Below are 18,454 nucleotides of genomic sequence, written 5' to 3' on the forward strand. Positions count from 1 at the left end.
CTCACAACACTGCAGGAGAGAGTTTTCACCGAGGCTCTGAGACAAGCCCAGGTTTCCTTGGCAAGTAAATAATAATAAATCCATCTGTCAGTTCAGCTTCCTCCTCAGCGTTGGCTGGGAGTGGGTCTGAGGAATGAGGATGAGGAAGGTGTGTAGTCGCAGGCTGGGGGTGATGCTTGCAAGTGCTCCTGAGGGCAGCACTGGGGGGGCGGGGGGGTGGGCGGAGCTGTGGAAGGGTGCCCAGAGGGAGGGGTGTGAAGGGAGGGGGTGCTGAGGGAGGGGCAGGGTACTGGTGGGGGTATGGAGGGAGGGGGGCCTAGAGGGAGGGGCAGGGTACTGGTGGGGGCTAGAGGGAGGGGGGCCTGGAGGGAGGGTCTGTGGAGAGAGAGAAGGCCTGGAGGGAGGAGCAGGGTCATGGTGGGGGCAGGCAGGTGTGGGCATTTAGAATTCAGGCAGGGTATTTTTCCTCTGTACAACTTTGCCCAGAGTCTGCGGAAGGGGCCTTTCTAACTTCATTTCTCTCTGAATACTGTGGTGTTTCCTCTAAGACTTATTCAGAGTTATTCACTGGTCCTCGAAAGAAATAAATAGAAAGTCCCAGTCGTTTTCTGAGAGCAGGTTGCTTTTGTGACGGACATTCCCTGTGCACAGCTTTTCATTACTTACTGATAACAGCTGAAGTAACTTCTCATTTCTGCTGAGTATTGAATTTGTGACAGTCAGCTCTATTAGCTCGTTTACAACCAGATAAATGAGTCTTTCTGTGCATTTCTCCAGCCAGACGATGATAAACTGGGTTTTATTTCCCTAAATTGAGTCCTCGGCTTCAGTGGATCTGCATGAACCCTGTGGAGGAGTGCTGGGGACCTTGGTTCACCCATTCTTTTGATAATTCCCTGTAAGGAACCATCACGTTTGTCCTTGGCACCTTTGCCACCTGCCTGGATGAAATTTTAATTTAGTGCTTCTGGAGAGTGTAGGCCACTACGAAGTCTTGCCTATTGCTCTTACACATGCTTATGTAATTTGGTTGGGTTTTTGCTTTGAGACGAGAGTGTTGAGATGAGCCTTCTTTCCCACCAGGACATGTCAGTAGCTTCCGTGAGGTTGTGAGGGCTTCGCCCACCCTGGCCCGGCTGGAACACCCCCTCTCCCAACCCAAGTCGCTGGCAGGAGTTTTATTTATTACTTCATTTAAAAAAAAATTTTTTTTAACGTTTATTTATTTTTTTGAGACAGAGACAGAGCACAAGCGGGGGAGGGGCAGAGAGAGAGGGAGACCCAGAATTCCAAGCAGGCTCCAGGCTCTGAGCTGTCAGCACAGAGCCCGACAGGGGGCTCGAACTCACGGACCGTGAGATCATGACCTGAGCCGAAGTTGAACGCTTAACCGACTGAGCCACCCAGGCTCCCCTATTACTTCATTTTTTAAATTTTAGGTAAAATATACCAACATTGCAAAAAGAATAATCGCCCGAAGTACGCCTGCTCCTACCCTTGTCTCCGGCCCTCACTAGAAGCATCTGCTGCTACCACCCCTGGTGTATGCTTTGAGTCTGCCTTCCCACATGGAAACAAAACAAAACACACAGAGTGCAGCATAGCATAGATGGGGTTTTGCAGCCTGCCTTTTTCCTCAAAAATATACACTGGTGCCAGTCCCACATCAGTACATAACAAGCTTCCTAGTTCTTTTCCTCCAGCCACAGAGGATTCTGCTGTGTTAGTTAGCTATATTGGACATTCAGGCTGTTGCCAGTATTTCGGTGTGGTGTGGGATTTTAGGAGGCTTTCTGCCCGTAACTTCAGGGTTCCCATTTGAACCCTTGAATGTGTCCGATTCTGTATTCAGCCCTGGCTGTGCAACCATCTGCTGGCCACATTTTGTGTACTGGGGCACACCCACTCCACACCACGGACTTAGAATAGAGAGCTGAGGGGGATAGTGCAGAGACCGGGAAGAGCTTGGTGCCTGGTGGTGAGAATGAAAACCCTCAGCATAAATGATGCCATCTAGCCGCCCCCCCCGCCCCACCCCGGTCCAGCCACTAAGGAGCCTGACCACACCGTGGCATGGCTTCTGTCAGCCCAGACTTATGTTCCTAGCGTGGACCTAGGCCCCTTAAAATGCCTGCCTGAGAAAGGTCAATGCTGCCAAAAGAATTTACTCTTCCTTCCAGCTAAAACCTGACAAAAAGCCCCTGACCTCCCTTTTCCTTGGCAGTTATTTTAGGAAACTCGAAATTGTAAATCCTTTATCTGCTGCCTTTGAGAGGTAAATCTACAATTCAGAATTTTGCTTCAAGGACCTGGGAACCATCTCTGTGAAATGCACACTTTGAGGAGATAGTTCCCTGTCTCCCAGTTCCTGTGGGAGGGTCGGATGCTGACTTTGGTGGGCGTCTTTCTCCAATTCGTTCCTGTCATAAAGCTATGAGAAGTGTGTTTCTCCTTTGGATAAGCACCAATTAGCAAACACAGATGGCCTGATCATAGACCACCCCCTCCTTTAACCTCCTTCAGCACTTTTCCTTTGGCACACCCAGCATTTAAAAAGCCTTCTGTCTTTTGTTTCAGTGGAGTTGAGCTCAGTTCTGTATCCTCAAGTGTCTCTCTTCTACTGCAGTAGTCTGAATAAGGTATGTCTTGCCAATTTTAACAAGTGTTCAGGGCAAAATTTCTCTTTGACAGTTGAGAAGTCTGCCTCATGCATAGACTGCTCTGTGGATGGTCAGACCGTTTCCTGATTCCCAACCTTCGTCCAGGTGGGGCCCCGGTCTGAAGGGCCATCTTCTGGCATGTTCTGTGGGTCCCACATTGAGTGTCAACCTCCTGGGGTACCCTCACTGAGGACCAGTGAATACCCTGTCTCTTCTCTAAACTCCCGCAGCATGGGTGGGTTGAATGACTCATGAATCCACGTGTGTGAACACAGTTGTTTATGTTACTACTCACTTAATATCTGTAGCTTCTCCTTTATTCAATTCCACAGATTTAATTGGGCATTGGTTATACATGTAGCAACTTACAAGCATTATTTCATCCATATACCCATCATCCAGCTCCAATGATTATAAATGCATGGCCTATTTTGTTTCCCCTATATCCCCTCACATTCCTACTACACTTCAGATTCTTTTGAACAAATTCCAGATATCATTATTTCTTCTTCATATATTTCAGTATGTAGTGTTAAATTATAAAAATGCTTTAAAAATAACTTCTAAAAACATCTAAAAATGACATCTAAATATTAATAACAATTCCTCAAATACCCAGTTCATCTTTCCTCAATTGTCTAATTTTTAGTTTGTTTGGATAGTGGTTCAAATAATGTCCATTTTAGTGGGGTGATATGTCAGTTTAATCTCTTTTAATGTATAGCTGTACCTCATCTCCCTTTTTGCTCCTTGCAGCGTTTTCTCGTTGAAAACATTGGGTGTTTAGTTCTATAGTTTCCCCAGTCTGCGTTTTGCTGATTTCATCGCAGTGGGTGCCAATAAACATGTTCATCTGACCTCTGCATTTTCTGTAAACTCGTAGTTTTATTTTGAAGCTTAATCACATTCAGTTTTCTTTTTCTTTTCTGGTAAGACTATATCATAGGTGATGTTGTGTACTCTACTGGGGGGTACCTGTCTGCTGGTTTCTCTTTTTGTGATATTAGCAGCCATTTGATGATTGTTATTGCCTAGATCCAATTTTTAAATTATGTTTGCAAAGTGGTGATATTTGAATTCTATTTTAATGATTAATATTAGTTATAAATATAAATAAAATGTTAATAGTTACATTATTATTTATTTTTTAGCTGTATTATTTCTAAAAAAAGATAATTACTCTCTTCAATTCTTTTTTTTTTTTTTCGTTAATGCTGATGGATCTACAGTTCTTATAGGAAAGGTAGGAAAAATGACTAATTCTTTCTAGTTATTTACCAGGTTTCAAAATAATGAGTTGGTTCCCAGTGGACTCCAACACAACTAATAAGTGGGATTTTTTTTTTTTTTTGTATTATACTGAACTCATAGATTTAAACATACTTGATGTGTCTCAATGCCTTGTGGTTAATATTCTTACTGATATGTAGTCATCTTTGTTTAGTGGGAGCTTATTCAAATTGTCTCCTAAGTCTTTTCACATGACTCTAGCAGTTCTTTATAGCTTCCTTGGTTTTGTATGATAAGAGGTTTCAGATTCATCTCTTACACTTCCTGTTCCCAAACCTGGATCAGCCATTTCTCTAACTAAGGAGCCTCAGTTCTTGTAATGAAAGATGGTACTTAGTGATCCAAATCAGAGGCTAAAAATACTCATTGCTAGTGGGTTGACAATTGTTTCTAGGTCTTTTCACTGGCCAGAGTTAGGAAATGGGTATATATTTATTTTGGGACCACATACACCATGATTTTAAATGGATAATTTCAATTCAAATTCAGGACTAGAGAATTGTCACTAAACTTTATCTGCTTTACAAGTGTGTCTCCATTTATCCATACTAAAAGTCTCAGATCTCAATGACACAAATAGAATTACTCTTTTGCTTTATCCCACAGTACAACACACACACACACACACACACACACACACACACACACCAGTGTCAGAATAACAATATGAACAATATCATTACTGAAAATGATTTAATAAGATTTTTTTTCAGTACTCTTTGCATCCCACTAGGGATGTGCAAATTACTTTAGTACAAAAGTCACTTTTATAATTCCGCAAAAATACTTTCATGGTTCCAAAGTCATCTCCACATAACAAGATAAATTAAAAGAATTCTAGTGCCTATTCCTTTCCCCTCTACCCTACTCCCTCCATTCTCCTATAAATGATCATTTAAAAACATTTGTGGTTTTTATTTTCAATTACAAGTGAATATGTATGTATATGTTCATATATCTTCCTCTTCCTTAGATAAATGGTAGAATGAAATACACACTATCTCCACCTTGCTTTTTAACTCAACAATACATCTTGGAGATCATCACTCCATAATACTTACAGAGCTCTTCCTCATTCCTTTTGTGGATGTATCATTGCTTATTCAGCTAGTCCCCTATTGCTAAGTATTTGGGTTTTTTCCAGTCTCTTGCCATTATAGCTATGATTGAAATGAACAACCTTGTGCGTACTTCTTGTTCATGTGTTTGCCAGGTTATCATCAGGAGAGATTCCTAGAAGTGGGATTGCTGGATTAAATCACATAAATGCATATATAGTTTGTCTAGATATTGCCAAGTTCTTCTCCATAGGCATTCTAACATTCTATTCCCATCAGCGCTGTGTGGAATTGGCTGCTTCCCTAGCACTTCACCAACAAAATAGATTGACATGATTTTGGAGTTTTGCCAATCTGATAAGTGAAAAGGATATCTCAGGTAGATTTTTGTTTTGTTTTGTTCGTATTTCTTTTATCATGGGTGAAGTTGAACATCCTTTTACATGGTTAGAGCCATTTTCATTTATTTTTATGTCAACTCTCCATTTGTGTCTCCAGCCTATGTAACAGTAAGCACATTGTTGGCTTTTATTTTAAAACCTCAAATTCTAAATGCTGTTTATAGAATAGAGGTATTAATCCTTTGAATTCAAAGTTGCAAATACTTTTTTCTAGTTTGTCATTTATCTTTTAGTTTTGCTTATGGTGTTATTTTGTGATGCAAAATTTAAATTTTTTTGGTAATAAAATTAACAGTATTTTCCTTTATTGCTTTTAGATTTTGAATTATATCAAGGAAGACTTCTTCCACACCCAGGTTATAAAGGAATTCACCCATGATTTCTACTTGTATGGTTTCCTTTTTTACATTTAAAAAATGTATCCAAATGGGATATATTTGGAATTGATTTAGGGAACAGTGAAGGATGGATCCAATTTTATTTTCCTTATGACTATCTAGTTGTCTGAATACCATTTATTAAAAAATCCATCATTTCCTCCATTAGATTCAAATAGTGCATTTATCAATACTAAATTTCTGTATGTAGCAGGGCCTACTTTTGAATTTTATATTTTGTTCCATTGGTCTTCTTATCTTTTATGGGCCAATATGGAACTGTTTTGTGAATGAGATTCTAGTATATTTCAATGTCTGGGAGAGCTGACGTTTCCCTCCTTGCTCTCCTCTTTCAGTTTTTCTTTTTGGCTATGCTTGCCTTTATGTTTAAAAAATTATTTTTTAATGTTTTATTTATTCTTGAGAGAGAGACAGACAGTATGAACAGGGGAGGAGCAGAGCAAGAGAGGGAGACACAGAATCCGAAGCAGCCTCCAAGCTCTGAGGTGTCAGCACACAGCTGGACACAGGGCTTGAACTCACAGACCGTGATATCATGACCAGAGCCGAAGTCGGATGCCCAACTGACTGAGCCACCCAGGTGCCCTTCTTGCCTTTATGTTTTTACAAATGAAATTTACAATAAACCCTTGTAGTTCAAAAAAAAAAAACAAAACCTCTATGATATTGTAAAATTAGGATTGCATTAAATATGTAAATTAACTTAGGGAGAACTGATTTTTCTTGAGTCTTTATATTCAAGTGCATGGTCTTTGTTTCTGTTTATGCCTTTCAAGAAGAGTTTTATTATTGTCTCATATACATTTTGGACATTTCTTGTTAAGTTTATTTAGAGTTATTTTAATTTTTGCTATCATAAATGAGATGGCAGCCATTTATATGTGAAATAAACATATGTCTATATGTGCGTATATATATATTTAGCAAATATCTTTAATGTGTATAACCTGCTACTTTCCTAAATTAACTTATTTTCTATTGTACAGTTTTCATGTGGATCCTTTTGGGCTTTCCAGAAAGACCAGCATTTTCCTTCTTTCTTTCCAGTCCTTATACCTCCAATTCCTTTCTCTTGTGTGGCATTAACTGTGACCTCTGACCAGTGTTCCAAAACAGTAAAGATAGTGGGCATCCTTATCTTGTTCTTAATTTCTATAGGAAGTCCTCTTGTATTTCTTTCTTAGCTATTTTATCATGTCAAGAAAGTCTCCAATTATCCTTATTATTCAGGTGAGAAATCAAGATGTAGCAAGATCAGTGAAGAATTTGCTGTCAGTCTTTGTAGCCCATCCCCTATTTTTTGTCACTGGGACAGCCCAGTCCTCTACTCTTCAACATGGCCGGCGCATTTTAAGAGATCTTATGAGATTTGACAATGAGCCTCCAATGACAGCACTCCTTCTCCCCCCCAACCCCGTATTCTGTAGCAGAGTTTTGCTTCTGCAGAGATATCCTCTACTTAGCAGAGCTAGAACCCCCAGGAAATCAGAAACTACCCTTCTTAGAAAGCAGTTTGGTGACTGCCTATATTTCTGGACCAAGACCCTTGGGGGAAGCCTCATGCCTCCTTCCCTGCCTCTGCTCCCTCCAAAGATTTCTTCCACTCTTATATGTCACTCTCCCTGAGAGGAAGTCTCCTAAATACATTTTTTTCTCCATAAAGTAACATTTCTAATGATACTTTAGTGTCCTTTATAACTTGGCTAACAAAGTAGTTAACTTACTGGCCTCCTCTGACCAAAGTACATGTACAGTACTCAGAAGAGATGGGTGGTTTATCTTGGGTAAATTTATGCAGGGTGTTGCAGATACTAAAATAGCTCAGGGTTCTTTCTCCCTCCCCCTTTCAGGGACACCAGGTTGTGAATCATGAACAATGATCTTATGGCCTTCTTATTCAGGGGCACTGGGGGCTGGGACTGGGGGGTTAGTTCTTGTTTCTTTTTCTTTTAAAACAAAAACAAAAAACCCTGTTAGGACCACAGGTTCTGTGGGGAGAGAAACTGGCCCTCACCTGGATTGGCTAAGTTTCCAGCAGTTCCCCCAAATAGGCAGATCCCCAGAGTATGGGTCTCTCTTTGCAAGGACAGAAAGAGGAACTGTGAAAGGCAGGAAAAATATTCAAATCAGGTTCATTTTAAATTCTAATTCTCTTGCTTTTTAATGATTTTGATTTCCCCTTTCTTCCAGCTAACAACCTTTGCTGTGTGAGGTGTAAGCTGCTGTTTTCTCCCACGGAGACCAATAATTTCAGTGGAAACCGAAGCCTCCATGTTCCCCTTTCTTTCCCAGGCAGCATCTCTCTGGCCTTGGCCTTGGCTTGCTCCCTGTGCTCTGAGACTCTGCCTCCATGGCTGCATCTCTTCTGTCCCAGTCTCCTTTTCTCTGCAGCTCTGAGACAGGGAGGCTGCCTAATTCCAAGCTTGTGTTTGGCCTATTTGAAGATGAAAGGGTCTGACATTGCTGCCAGAACTTATTATGAGCACCATTCACTTGGCAAGAGAAGTCGGGAGCACTCGGCAAAGCAGGAGAGGAAAAGAGTCAGTTTCTGCCCAAGCAATGGGCAGGGACTGTGCCTTCTTTGGCCTCTGGGGCCATCACCTGAGAGTTTTACTGTCTGTTTTTACTGCTTAGCAGAAGTGGCTGAGTTTCTAATATAACTGAGGAGTGGGGAGAGAGAGGTTTGGAAATGAAAAGGGACTTTGTATACATTAACCCTAGCAGGATTGGCTATGTGATTTGTGGGTCCTCGTGCAAAAGGAAAACATGGAGTTCCTTGTTCCAAAGGCAGGGGGTAAAGTGCTTTGAAAGGTGGTAAAATATAAAATAAATAAATAATGGTGGCAAAATATAAAACTCTGTGGTTTTTCTCTTGTCTTGTCATGGTAATTTTTGCTAGTTAATCTTGCACATCCTCAGACACAAGGGTACTCAAGGGGGCAAATGCAAACTCTTCTAGGCCCCCCGGGGGCCCTGCCCCACTATTTGGGGCACTGTGCGGTATACCAACTGCTTGGTTAGCCTTCCTTTCCTGCCTGGCATCTGCCTTTCCCACAGACTGGCCACTCTGACCCATGGAGGATAGGCAACGCTAAGAGGATTGAACTTCAGTGTGGCCCTGCAGGTGCCTGGGTCAAGGGTAGACAAGAGGCTCGCCCTTCCCCTCTAGCTGCCTTCTAGATGCAGTGTGGTGCTGCCATTCCTGGTTCTGTGCCACACCCCAGGAAGCAACCTGCCCCTCCCTGAGCCTGTGACGAGGCCCTAACTGGAGTTGGTGGTGGGTGGGGGCCTGGGGTTCCCAGGGCGCAGGACTGAGCAGCTGAGAGCTTTGGATTCTCGGAGCCCAGACACTCTTAGCATGGCATGGCTGCCTCTGAAGCCTGTGTGAGGGGAAGGCAGCACTTTCTGAAATAAATGAATTGCTGGTAGTCTGTTCTCTAGGCCTGGAAGAGTTTAGGGGCCCTGGTTGGGGTGGGCCCCTCTTGCAGTTCTATGGGAACTGGCTGGTTGGTGGGTCTAGGGCTCCATGACAAAGCACCCTGGAAGGCAGTGGGGGCCCCCATTCCCCAGTGGGAAAGGCTTTGTCTCTGATTAGCCAGAAGTTGGGTTTCCGAGTAGCCAGAAGTTGGGCCTGCCTTTTGAGGACAGATAGGGCTTGTGAAGGAGCTATCATCGCACGGCTGTTGGGTGAAGAGGACTCTTGGGGTGGAGAAAGGAAGAAGGGATCCAGCTAAGGCCCTGAAGGGGGGCCATGGCCTCCAGAGGTGAGTCCCTTGGTCTGAGGCTCAGCCCCCAGGGGACTGGGGTAGAGTGTTCTGACTCAGGACGGCCTGCTGCCTGTGCATCGTACTTCACAGTTCCCAATGCACCTTTTTGCATCTTATTTCATCTCATGCACACAGCGACCCTGGGCAGTGCTCATTCATTTTATAGATAGTGAAAGGGGGACATAGAGCAAAGGAATGGCTGGTCCACGTAAGTGGCAGAACCAGGATTTGAAGCGGGGCCCCACTCACGGTTGAGCATCAATCCTGTACATGGCTCCAGGTAGCTGCAATGCTGTGAGTGAAGCAGTCTCTCTAAGCTGTTAGTCACTAATTTTACTGGGTCCGTAACATTCAGTTAACCCCCTTAACAGTTCTCCTCAATAAAGTAATCCCCAAATGGCAAATGAGGAGACAAGTTGAGAGAAGTTAAGTAACTGACCCAAAGGCACCCAGTGAGCAGGTGGCAGAGCCAACATCCAAATGTAAGTTCACTGTAAGCTGAACTAGTTTAAGCTCTTTCCAGTCTTTCCACTGGTGGGCACAGCTGGTTCTTCCTAAGTGGCCAAGAGTGCGAGGGCACGGCCAGGCAAGGGACCACAGGACAACATGGTAACTAACTACCACCGTGGATGTGTGTAGAGGCTGTCATGAGATCACAGAAGGAACAGGGGGAGCATCACAAAGGAGCAGGCTGAGGACACGCAGTTGTGTTCAGGGTCTCTTAGGTGGGTGATGTGGCTGGGACAGAGACGTGGCTTCATGAGGGCTTTGGGGACTGAGCCCAGAGTCATGGATTGTGTCCTGACAGTGATGAGGAGTCCAGAAAGGTGTTGGGCAGGGACATAATACAGTCAGATCCCATATGTCCAAAAGATGATGCTGGTGACTGGTAGAGAACACCAGGAAGGAGAGCAGGCATGAGCAAAGCCATCTTAAAGCTTTATGTTGAAGCCTGGAGGGGTAGAAAGCGTGGGTCAGCTTTGTAACTGCAACAAAGGAAAATTAATGTGCATATGTAGAATTTTCTTTGGTTCTTTGTGGCGGAACAGAGCTTAATATGGCTGGAAGGCTGGGCTGTGTGATACAGAAATAACTTCATTTTACAGGTTGGTCTAACTGTATCTTCAAGTTCATGCTTTAAAAAAAGGAAGAAAAAGAGAACTCTGTAGTCATATGAAGGATCTCACTTATGGTCATTTAATGTTTATTTATTTCTGAGACAGAGAGAGACAGAATGTGAGTGGGGGAGGGGCAGAGGGAGACACAGAATCCGAAGCAGGCTCCAGGCTCTGAGCTGTCAGCACAGAGCCCGACGTGGGGCTCGAACTCACAAACCATGAGATCATGACCTGAGCCGAAGTCGGTCTCTCCACCAACTGAGCCACCCAGGTGCCCCAGTTATGGTCATTTAAGAGGAAAATGACCACCAGTGTCAGGGCTGAATGTCTTGGCATCCAGCCTTTGCTTTGGCAGCCCTGTGGCTGTGCTGCTGTCATGGTGTAGCTTTCTGACCTGTAGTCTACCTGCAGGCAGGAACCACGCAACTTACATATCTATGTATTTGCTGTAATAGCCACAGCATTAGATCCGTTTTACGGATAAGGCCAATGATGCATAGAGAAGTTGAGTAAGTTGCCCAATCTCCTGTAGCTAGCTACAGTTGAATATGGACTATGTTTTGTGGCCATACTTTCTGACTTAGAAATCAGGATGCCTGACTTCTCATGAAAAGCCTGTGTGGCATCTGAATGTGAGAAATTGTCCTGCACATGCTGAAATATTGGAATATCTGGGGACAGCCTGGTGGTTTATAGGACACAAATATTTGGACTCAGGGCTGCCAGGGAGGATCTGGGAGGGATGGCTGTCTTAGATTCGACAGCTTTAAGCCCCAAGCTGCTCTTAAGCTGGCTTTCTCTCACAGCCCAGATCGATGCAAGCAGGACAACAGCTCCAGAGGAAAGCCAAGAGGACAGTATTGCACTTCACACATACTGAGCTGACAGCCGGGCACTGATTGCCTATGAGCCCATGAAGGAGAAGCATCCTGGGGTGAAATGGGGGGCAGGCAGGGAATGGGGAGCCTCTCAGTGTTCCTGCTCTGCATCACCCAGTCACACACAAATGGAGGCTTGTGACCTCCTCTCAGGGGACTGCGTGCTGGGCCCCAGGGTACAAGGGCAGTTCCTAGCTGAGTTGGAGGCTGATCTAGCTCAGAGGGACCCTAAGGCCAGCCTTTGTCGGGTGGAGGTGGGGGAGGGAAGGGACAAGAAAGAGCCACCCACAGAGACCTGATGAGATATGCAATGCTGGCTGGAGTCCCAGTGGTGGAACCATAGGCCACAGGCCAGACGTGACAGATGAGCTCAGCATTCTGCAGCAATCACCCTGGAGAGCACATCCTGACCAAGCAAGGGGGAATGATGAAACCTCTGTGTCCTGCCCTGTCCCATGAGATAGCCACTGGCCACATGTGGCTATTTAAATCTATTATTATTATTATTAATTAATATAGAAAGAAAGAGCACACACAGGGCAGGGCAGAGGGGGAGAGAGAGAGAGAGAGAGAGAGAGAGAGAGAGAGAGAGAGAGAGAGAATCTTAAGCAGGCTCCACACTCAGCGCTGAGCCTGACCTGGGGCTTGATCTCATAACCCTGGGATCACAACCTGAGCTGAAGTCAAGAGTCAGATGCTCAACTGACTGAGCCACCCAGGAGCCCATATTTACATTTAAATAAAATAAAATAAAATAAACATAAAAACAAAAATTCAATTCCTTATCTTATTAGCCACATTTCACGTGCTCAATAGCCATATGTGGCTAGTGGCTACCAGACTGGACAGTGTGGGTATAGGACATTTCAATCATGGCAGAAAGTTCTATTTCAGTGTCAATTATTTCATTAATATTTTAAATATTGACTACATGTTGAAATAACATTTAAAATATACTGAGTTAAATAAGATATGCTAATATTAACTTTACCTGTTTCTTTTTTACTTTTTTTTTACTGTGGGTAATGGAAACTTTTTAATTACCCTGTGGCTCCTATTTCTATTGGACAGCGCTGTAGTCGATGGATACAGGAACACACCCCCATTTATCCATTGTTTTTAATGCCATATCCATTCGATGGTGTTCCATTTGATGATGTCTGTAAAAACCCTTGCTTAATACAAAGGGTACAGAGTCAGCCCAGGCTAATGGGATGAATGCAAGCTTTGGAACTGGAACAATTTGGGCTCAAAGCTCAGCTTCCCTATGGGCTGCATGATCTGGACAAATTACTTAATTTCTTTGTGCCTCAGTTTTCTCATCTGAAAAATACAGTCAGTGAATAAGTCCCTGCCTAGCATTGCTTTGAACACAGGAGACAGTGCATGTACAGGGACTCCTATGGACCTGGCCCTTAGTCTACCTCAGTAAATGGCGACTGTCATTGTTATCACTGTCATCAGTATTTCTGAGCATGAAAGAGTAAGAGGCTATGGTCAGTTTCTTTGGCCTGAGACCATTCACTCCCCTGCCCCTGCCTCAGCATCCTTGCTCTCTGATGATGACCCCCCAGGCATCTGTGAGCATCCTCTCTTGGCCCTACACAAAGCCCTTGGGCATAGCCCACGTACTCACCTGTTGGCAGCTGCTGGCCCAGGAAGCCCTGAGGGCACCCCAGCTTTCGGAGCGTGTGGCCTTGCTCTCCAGGTGCACGCGCAGTTGTGCCTCCAGCTCCTGGCTGACGTTCTCGAGGGCATGAACCTTGGCCATGTATTCCACCAGGCAACCCCCCAGGTCCTCAACGGCACCGAGGTTCCTCTCCAGGCCTGGAGCTGGTGCTGTGGCCAGACCTGAGCTCCGCAGGCCCTGCAGGAAAACACTGCTGATGCCCAGGGCCCGGCGTGTCACGCGGGTGCCCAGGCCACCTGTGTACCCACTGGGCACCATCCCTACATAGACTCTGGGTCCTCGGACGAGACCACCCATGGCATTGGTCCTGGAGGCTGGGGGGCTATCCAGGGAGGATGATGACCATGTTCCCCCAAAGGACGCCCTGTGCCTCTGGAGGGGCAAGCTGGAGCTGGCACCGGTGGGCATGTCCACCACCACTCGCCTGCTGCTCGTCATCCCTTCTGCCTCTGCTGTGCCTAGTGGGCTTACAGAGCCCAGTGACTTTTGGTTTCCAGCCCCAGTGTCCCTGTGGCTCAGTTGTGGGCCTCTCTGGAAGCTCCCCTATCCCCAGGGCTGCTTTGTCTGCTGTTTTCCATGAGCTTCCACCATTCACGGAGCTGAAAGGGAAACAGGCCCTGCCCAGGGCTGCGTGCAGAAAGGCACTCATGCATTCTCTGCAAGGTCATGTGCCTGACCTCCCAGATTTTTCTGCTGGTGATGGGGGTGCTGGATCAGTGCGGACTGTGGGGGTGGCTCATCTGGATTTGTGTACTTTACTACCTAAGAGAGAGCAAGGCAGGCATCAAGCAGCCCATTTCACAGATGAGTAAACTGAGACCCAAAGGCCTCAGATCACAAGTGTAGCGATCCAGGACTGAATCCAGGTGTTCCAGGGCCAATTTTAGAGCTTTCTACATCCTTACATGTGTTGTGTATGTAAATGTGTGAATGTGCATGCACGTCCACACAGGTAATAGAGGATGGAAATGGATGTGAACCAGCCACAGTGGGAGGCAGCACCATGAACTGAAGAGAAACAAACCAAACCTGTTGCCTCCCTTCCCCTCCTTCAGTCTTGGTAGCAGCTTCAGGTCCTTCTGTGGCATTTTTCTTCCCCCAACACTGCTGTTTATCAGCTGCTTGACCATGGCCACGTTGCTTCACCTTTCTGGATCTTGCTTTCCATGCACTGGCCTGAGCTCTCCCTAATGCAGTAGTGCAAGGGATCCTGGGAATTCAGGTCCCACACATGTTGGGCACCTTTTATGATGTAGCTGTTCCCTACACCTCTGTTTCTCCATTTGCCAGAAAACTAGTAAGTCAAAACAAAGAGAAGGTTTTCCAGTAAGTTCTTTAAGGGTGGGTGCTTCAAGTTAGGTTTTGATGACACCCCCTGGGTTTTAATTCCTGCTGTCAGCATCCAGTAAGGCATGTTGTTATGGTCACACCTCAATTACTTTCCCAGATCTAGAAAAGATCCTCTTTGTTATCCTGAGATAACAAAATGGACCTAAATAAACCCCACTGCACGTAAGTTTTACAGTAGAGAAACCAAGTAGCCAAAACCCAGACCTGGATATTTATCCCAAATCCTGCACCACGGGGACGTACCTCAAGTGAGAGAAGGGGAAGGTAGCCAGTTTCTAGTAAGTACTGAATCTATCCTAGTGCTGTACATAATTTCCATACTTTGTTTCATTGAATTCTCAATTTAACCTTGGAAGGTAGGTACAGGGTTGACATGTACTGCTATTTGGGCTGTGCACTTTACAATTCCAGAAGTATCATCACATGTCAAATGATCAGTTATTGACTCCTTATGTGATGAAGATCCTGAAAGCTGCAATGACTTTTCCAAGGTCCCCTATCCAGAAAATAACAGAGCTAGGACAAGAAAATCTCATCTGACCCCTAGTCCAGTGACTTATGTAGGACGCCCTCTGTCTCCCACCACCTAGAGAACAGGGTACTATCCAAAGTCACACAAGCAGAGTTCAAAACTACAGTTACCTACTGGGATATTCTATGTGCTCTTCCTTGCTGATTAGGACACCATAACTTTTTTCCCCCTTTCTACTTTGTCTGAGTTGACACAGAAGATACTGTATAAATATCAATGTTGGTATATGATGAACAGATTAAGGAACCAACTTGATCAAGTAAAAGGTGGCAGTGTCCTTATTTAGACATGGCATTCTTGGTGCAAACACCACCTCTGAGGCACCCTATAGGCCCCACCGCACCCGCCAGACTCTTATAATAACATCTTCCTAGCACAGGGGGTGCTGCCTGGGTCTTGAGGGGCTGCAGGAATTTCAGGGTGTATCATCCAAGGCTAAATGAAGGGTTCAAACTACTGATGAAGCTGTTTGCACAGGTGTCATGTTTAGGCACTGTTATTTCCTACAGAATGGTAACTCTCAGTGGACAGGTTAACCCCAGCTTTCTCTGACCTTTCTCTGATACATACAGTAAAACCCCCAGCCCTGTGGAGGGAGAGGGGAAGAAGGGATGTACCTTAATTGACACCAGAGTTTCCAAAGACCTAAAGAAAGAGGACTTGTGGAGAAGTCACAAACATGTTCTAAAGGATTGGTAATACCAAATGACAAACTGCCAATAGCTCATTACTCATAAAACCCAACTTATTGTTAAAATAGATTAAAAAATACAGATGAACATTAGGCAGTGTCGGGACTTAAGGAAGACTTAAAAGTTATTTTAAAATGAAAAGAATGCAAAATGTATTAGCAACTTAATCCTCTGGCTAGTAAAATAAGTTTATTTATATATACATGGTAGTTGAATTCTGTGGATAAGGAAAAATAAGTCATACATCCACATATGTATATATAACATATGTATCTTTGATTACATATATTATATATAATTTTACTTTACAAACAGATTTCTTTCTATATATACGCACACACATTGCTATATTAAATGCAATAGTTAACAGAAATAGAAGGTTAAAAGGTCATACAGCAGCACACTGGGAAATGAATCTCAGAGCAACATTTAACCTGCTTCCTTGTGGTTTGAAGAGTCTTTAAAGAGACACATCCACCAAACTCATGTTAAGTAGGTTCATACAACATTGAGAACACACATTTTTGAAGGCCATCTTAAAAAAAAAAAAAAGAAATGTAGGAAGAAAGGAAAAAGGTATGATAAAAAGACCACAGCAACAACACGAACATACGAATCAACATTCAAGTTCAATTCCCAATCTGACTATAAGAACATCTATATTGAAAATATACTATCAAACTAATTTTCTTTTAGAGAAAGAGTCAAAGCAGTTATCTTCTCTCCCAACCACTATTAGGGAAAAAGTGAGAAGCAGCCATCTGTGGAAGCCTCTGTTGCGTCTCTGTGGGTCTGAGCCCTCCTGAGCGTGGGCAGGCAAGGGGAGCAGTGGAGGGGAGACTGGAGAATGCGAGCTGGATGGCAAGCCTGTCTGCTGACCCACAGGCAGGTCTGCAACACCAGGGAGGGATATCAGGATGTCTTCTCCTAAGTGATCCACTTTAGCAATCTTGTTTAAGATCACAGGAGGGCTTAGAAAATTACAGCCCCATAATTCAAGGCCTCTTAACATGTTCCTCAGGGGCACAGTGTGATGCCTTTTGAGAAAACAAAGCTGAACCCCAATAAACATTTGATCCTTGAAGGAGAGCAAGCATACCAAAGCTCTGGGGCTAGGATCCACATCTAAACCATCTCTAGAGAAAGGCACGAGTTTTAAAGCAGATGTGGGTGTTGGAGAGGATGCAGGAATGTGCTTAAGGGGCAGGGGGGGACTTATTTTCCACCAGGGCAAGGCAGTCCTGTTGTTAGCACAGTGGAAGCTCCCTGTCGTGGGATGTTAGGGGGATGTGGCCTTGACGGGATGCCCACGATGTCCTCCACAGGCTCCTGAGGGCTGCATGTTCCTGCCCGCGGTCCTTAACTCAGTTGGAATTACGCTCGACAGCCAATGGTGCCACTGTGCAGGTGCAGGACGTTTATCTGCTGGGGTGGCAAGGTGCTCCCCCTTCCTGCTCTGTGCACAAGTCTACTGCTTCTCCCCCGGTGGCCCACTTGCCTTCACTGGTGTGTACACAGAGGGGGAGGGAAGGGAGTCCCACTGAATCAAGAGGAACCAGAACTTTAAGGAGCACGCAAAGGGCCGTACTCTTGACCAATTTAAAATCGCACCTCTACAGGTCTGTCTCTTCCCTCACCTGCCTGGGGCTGCTGGGACCCCAAGTGCTCAAGGACAGTTATTAAGAGAAGCAATCAATGCAACTGCTTTGCTTAGAAATACCTTTATTTTATAAAGCCACGGATCGTTCTGTAAAGTTTTTTTTAAACCACACTTGTAAAAAAGATGTTGACAATTCTTAGGGGGAGAAAAAGCTGAAAATGTTTCTCATTAAGTCAGGGTTACACAAAGGTTATATTTATAATATATATTTGTATATTTATAATTTAGAGACGAATGGTAGGGAACGGCAAAGCAAGGGTTGCTGCTGTTAGATCTCCGACACTTGATCATTTCCCACAAATAGTGTTTCCTGGCAGAAGGGGTTAACAAGGACCATCCCAGTGTCTCTGTAGTCACCGTTGGCTGGGGAGCGGGGCTCTGAGAGCTGGTCCTGGGAGGAGAAAGGCAGGACATGGGATGATCTCAGAGGGTTTAGGCAGTGGCCATTCATAAAGAAATACACACACGAGGACATTTGTTTCCACATGGGATTGCTTTGGTAAACACCTTTCATCATCTTCACTGCCAGTGTGGAGGCGCAGAGCCCTCTCTGCTCTTCTTTCATATTTTTGCAGCAGCTTCTGAACAAGATTTCCTGCTTCCTGAATCACCCCCAGCTCAGGCTGCCAGAGATGGTATTGCTCTCCTTGTAAAAGTCCGAGAGGGCCCGCCACGAGTGACATTCAGCATATCTCAGTGCTCTAGTGGGCAAACCCACACTCTCCCTCCTGCCTCTTTCTCACAGATCTTTGGGAGATGTGGCTGCCTTTCTTCCCTCCACCTTCACACCCTACGCTTGCCCACCTCCTTCCTCTCCTACCACCCACCCGGCAGGGCCTTCAAGGGCTCACTCCTCCCCATCCTGAGTCCTCTCAAAACCTGCTTAGAATTATAGCCTCATTTCTTATAGTACTAGATGGTTCTGAGGTGAAAGGACCTGAATCTCTGTGTGACAATGGG

The 18,454-nt window shown here is 44.8% G+C and overlaps 2 protein-coding genes and 1 long non-coding RNA gene across 8 annotated transcripts in view; all 3 read right to left on the minus strand.

Annotated features, from left to right (window-relative positions):
* BFSP2 (beaded filament structural protein 2) overlaps positions 1–13,822 on the minus strand; it is a 68,935-nt gene extending 55,113 nt beyond the window's left edge. Inside the window, exon 1 of the mRNA XM_019436722.2 lies at positions 13,207–13,822. Coding sequence (XP_019292267.1) covers positions 13,207–13,698 — 492 coding nt within the window. The 5' untranslated portion in view covers positions 13,699–13,822. The remainder of the gene's footprint in view (positions 1–13,206) is intronic.
* On the minus strand, positions 7,924–10,430 carry LOC128777323 (uncharacterized). 2 transcript variants are annotated; one of them, XR_008422586.1, is made up of 2 exons: positions 10,014–10,430; positions 7,924–8,241 (listed from the first exon to the last, which is right to left on the minus strand). It is a non-coding gene; the product is annotated as an uncharacterized LOC128777323 (long non-coding RNA). The 2 variants fall into 2 exon arrangements; XR_008422587.1 differs by lacking the exon at positions 10,014–10,430 and adding an exon at positions 9,824–9,936.
* A 2,179-nt stretch (positions 13,823–16,001) lies between the features above and the next one.
* TMEM108 (transmembrane protein 108) overlaps positions 16,002–18,454 on the minus strand; it is a 364,334-nt gene continuing 361,881 nt past the window's right edge. For all 5 annotated transcript variants that reach the window (XM_053903803.1, XM_019436674.2, XM_019436647.2 and 2 more), the window contains one exon: positions 16,002–17,885. In XM_053903803.1, coding sequence (XP_053759778.1) covers positions 17,763–17,885 — 123 coding nt within the window. In that variant the 3' untranslated portion in view covers positions 16,002–17,762. The remainder of the gene's footprint in view (positions 17,886–18,454) is intronic.

The sequence above is a fragment of the Panthera pardus genome, unplaced genomic scaffold (genome assembly GCF_024362965.1).
Source record: "Panthera pardus isolate Hobbes unplaced genomic scaffold, ASM2436296v1 HiC_scaffold_16, whole genome shotgun sequence".
NCBI classification, from domain to species: domain Eukaryota; kingdom Metazoa; phylum Chordata; class Mammalia; order Carnivora; family Felidae; genus Panthera; species Panthera pardus.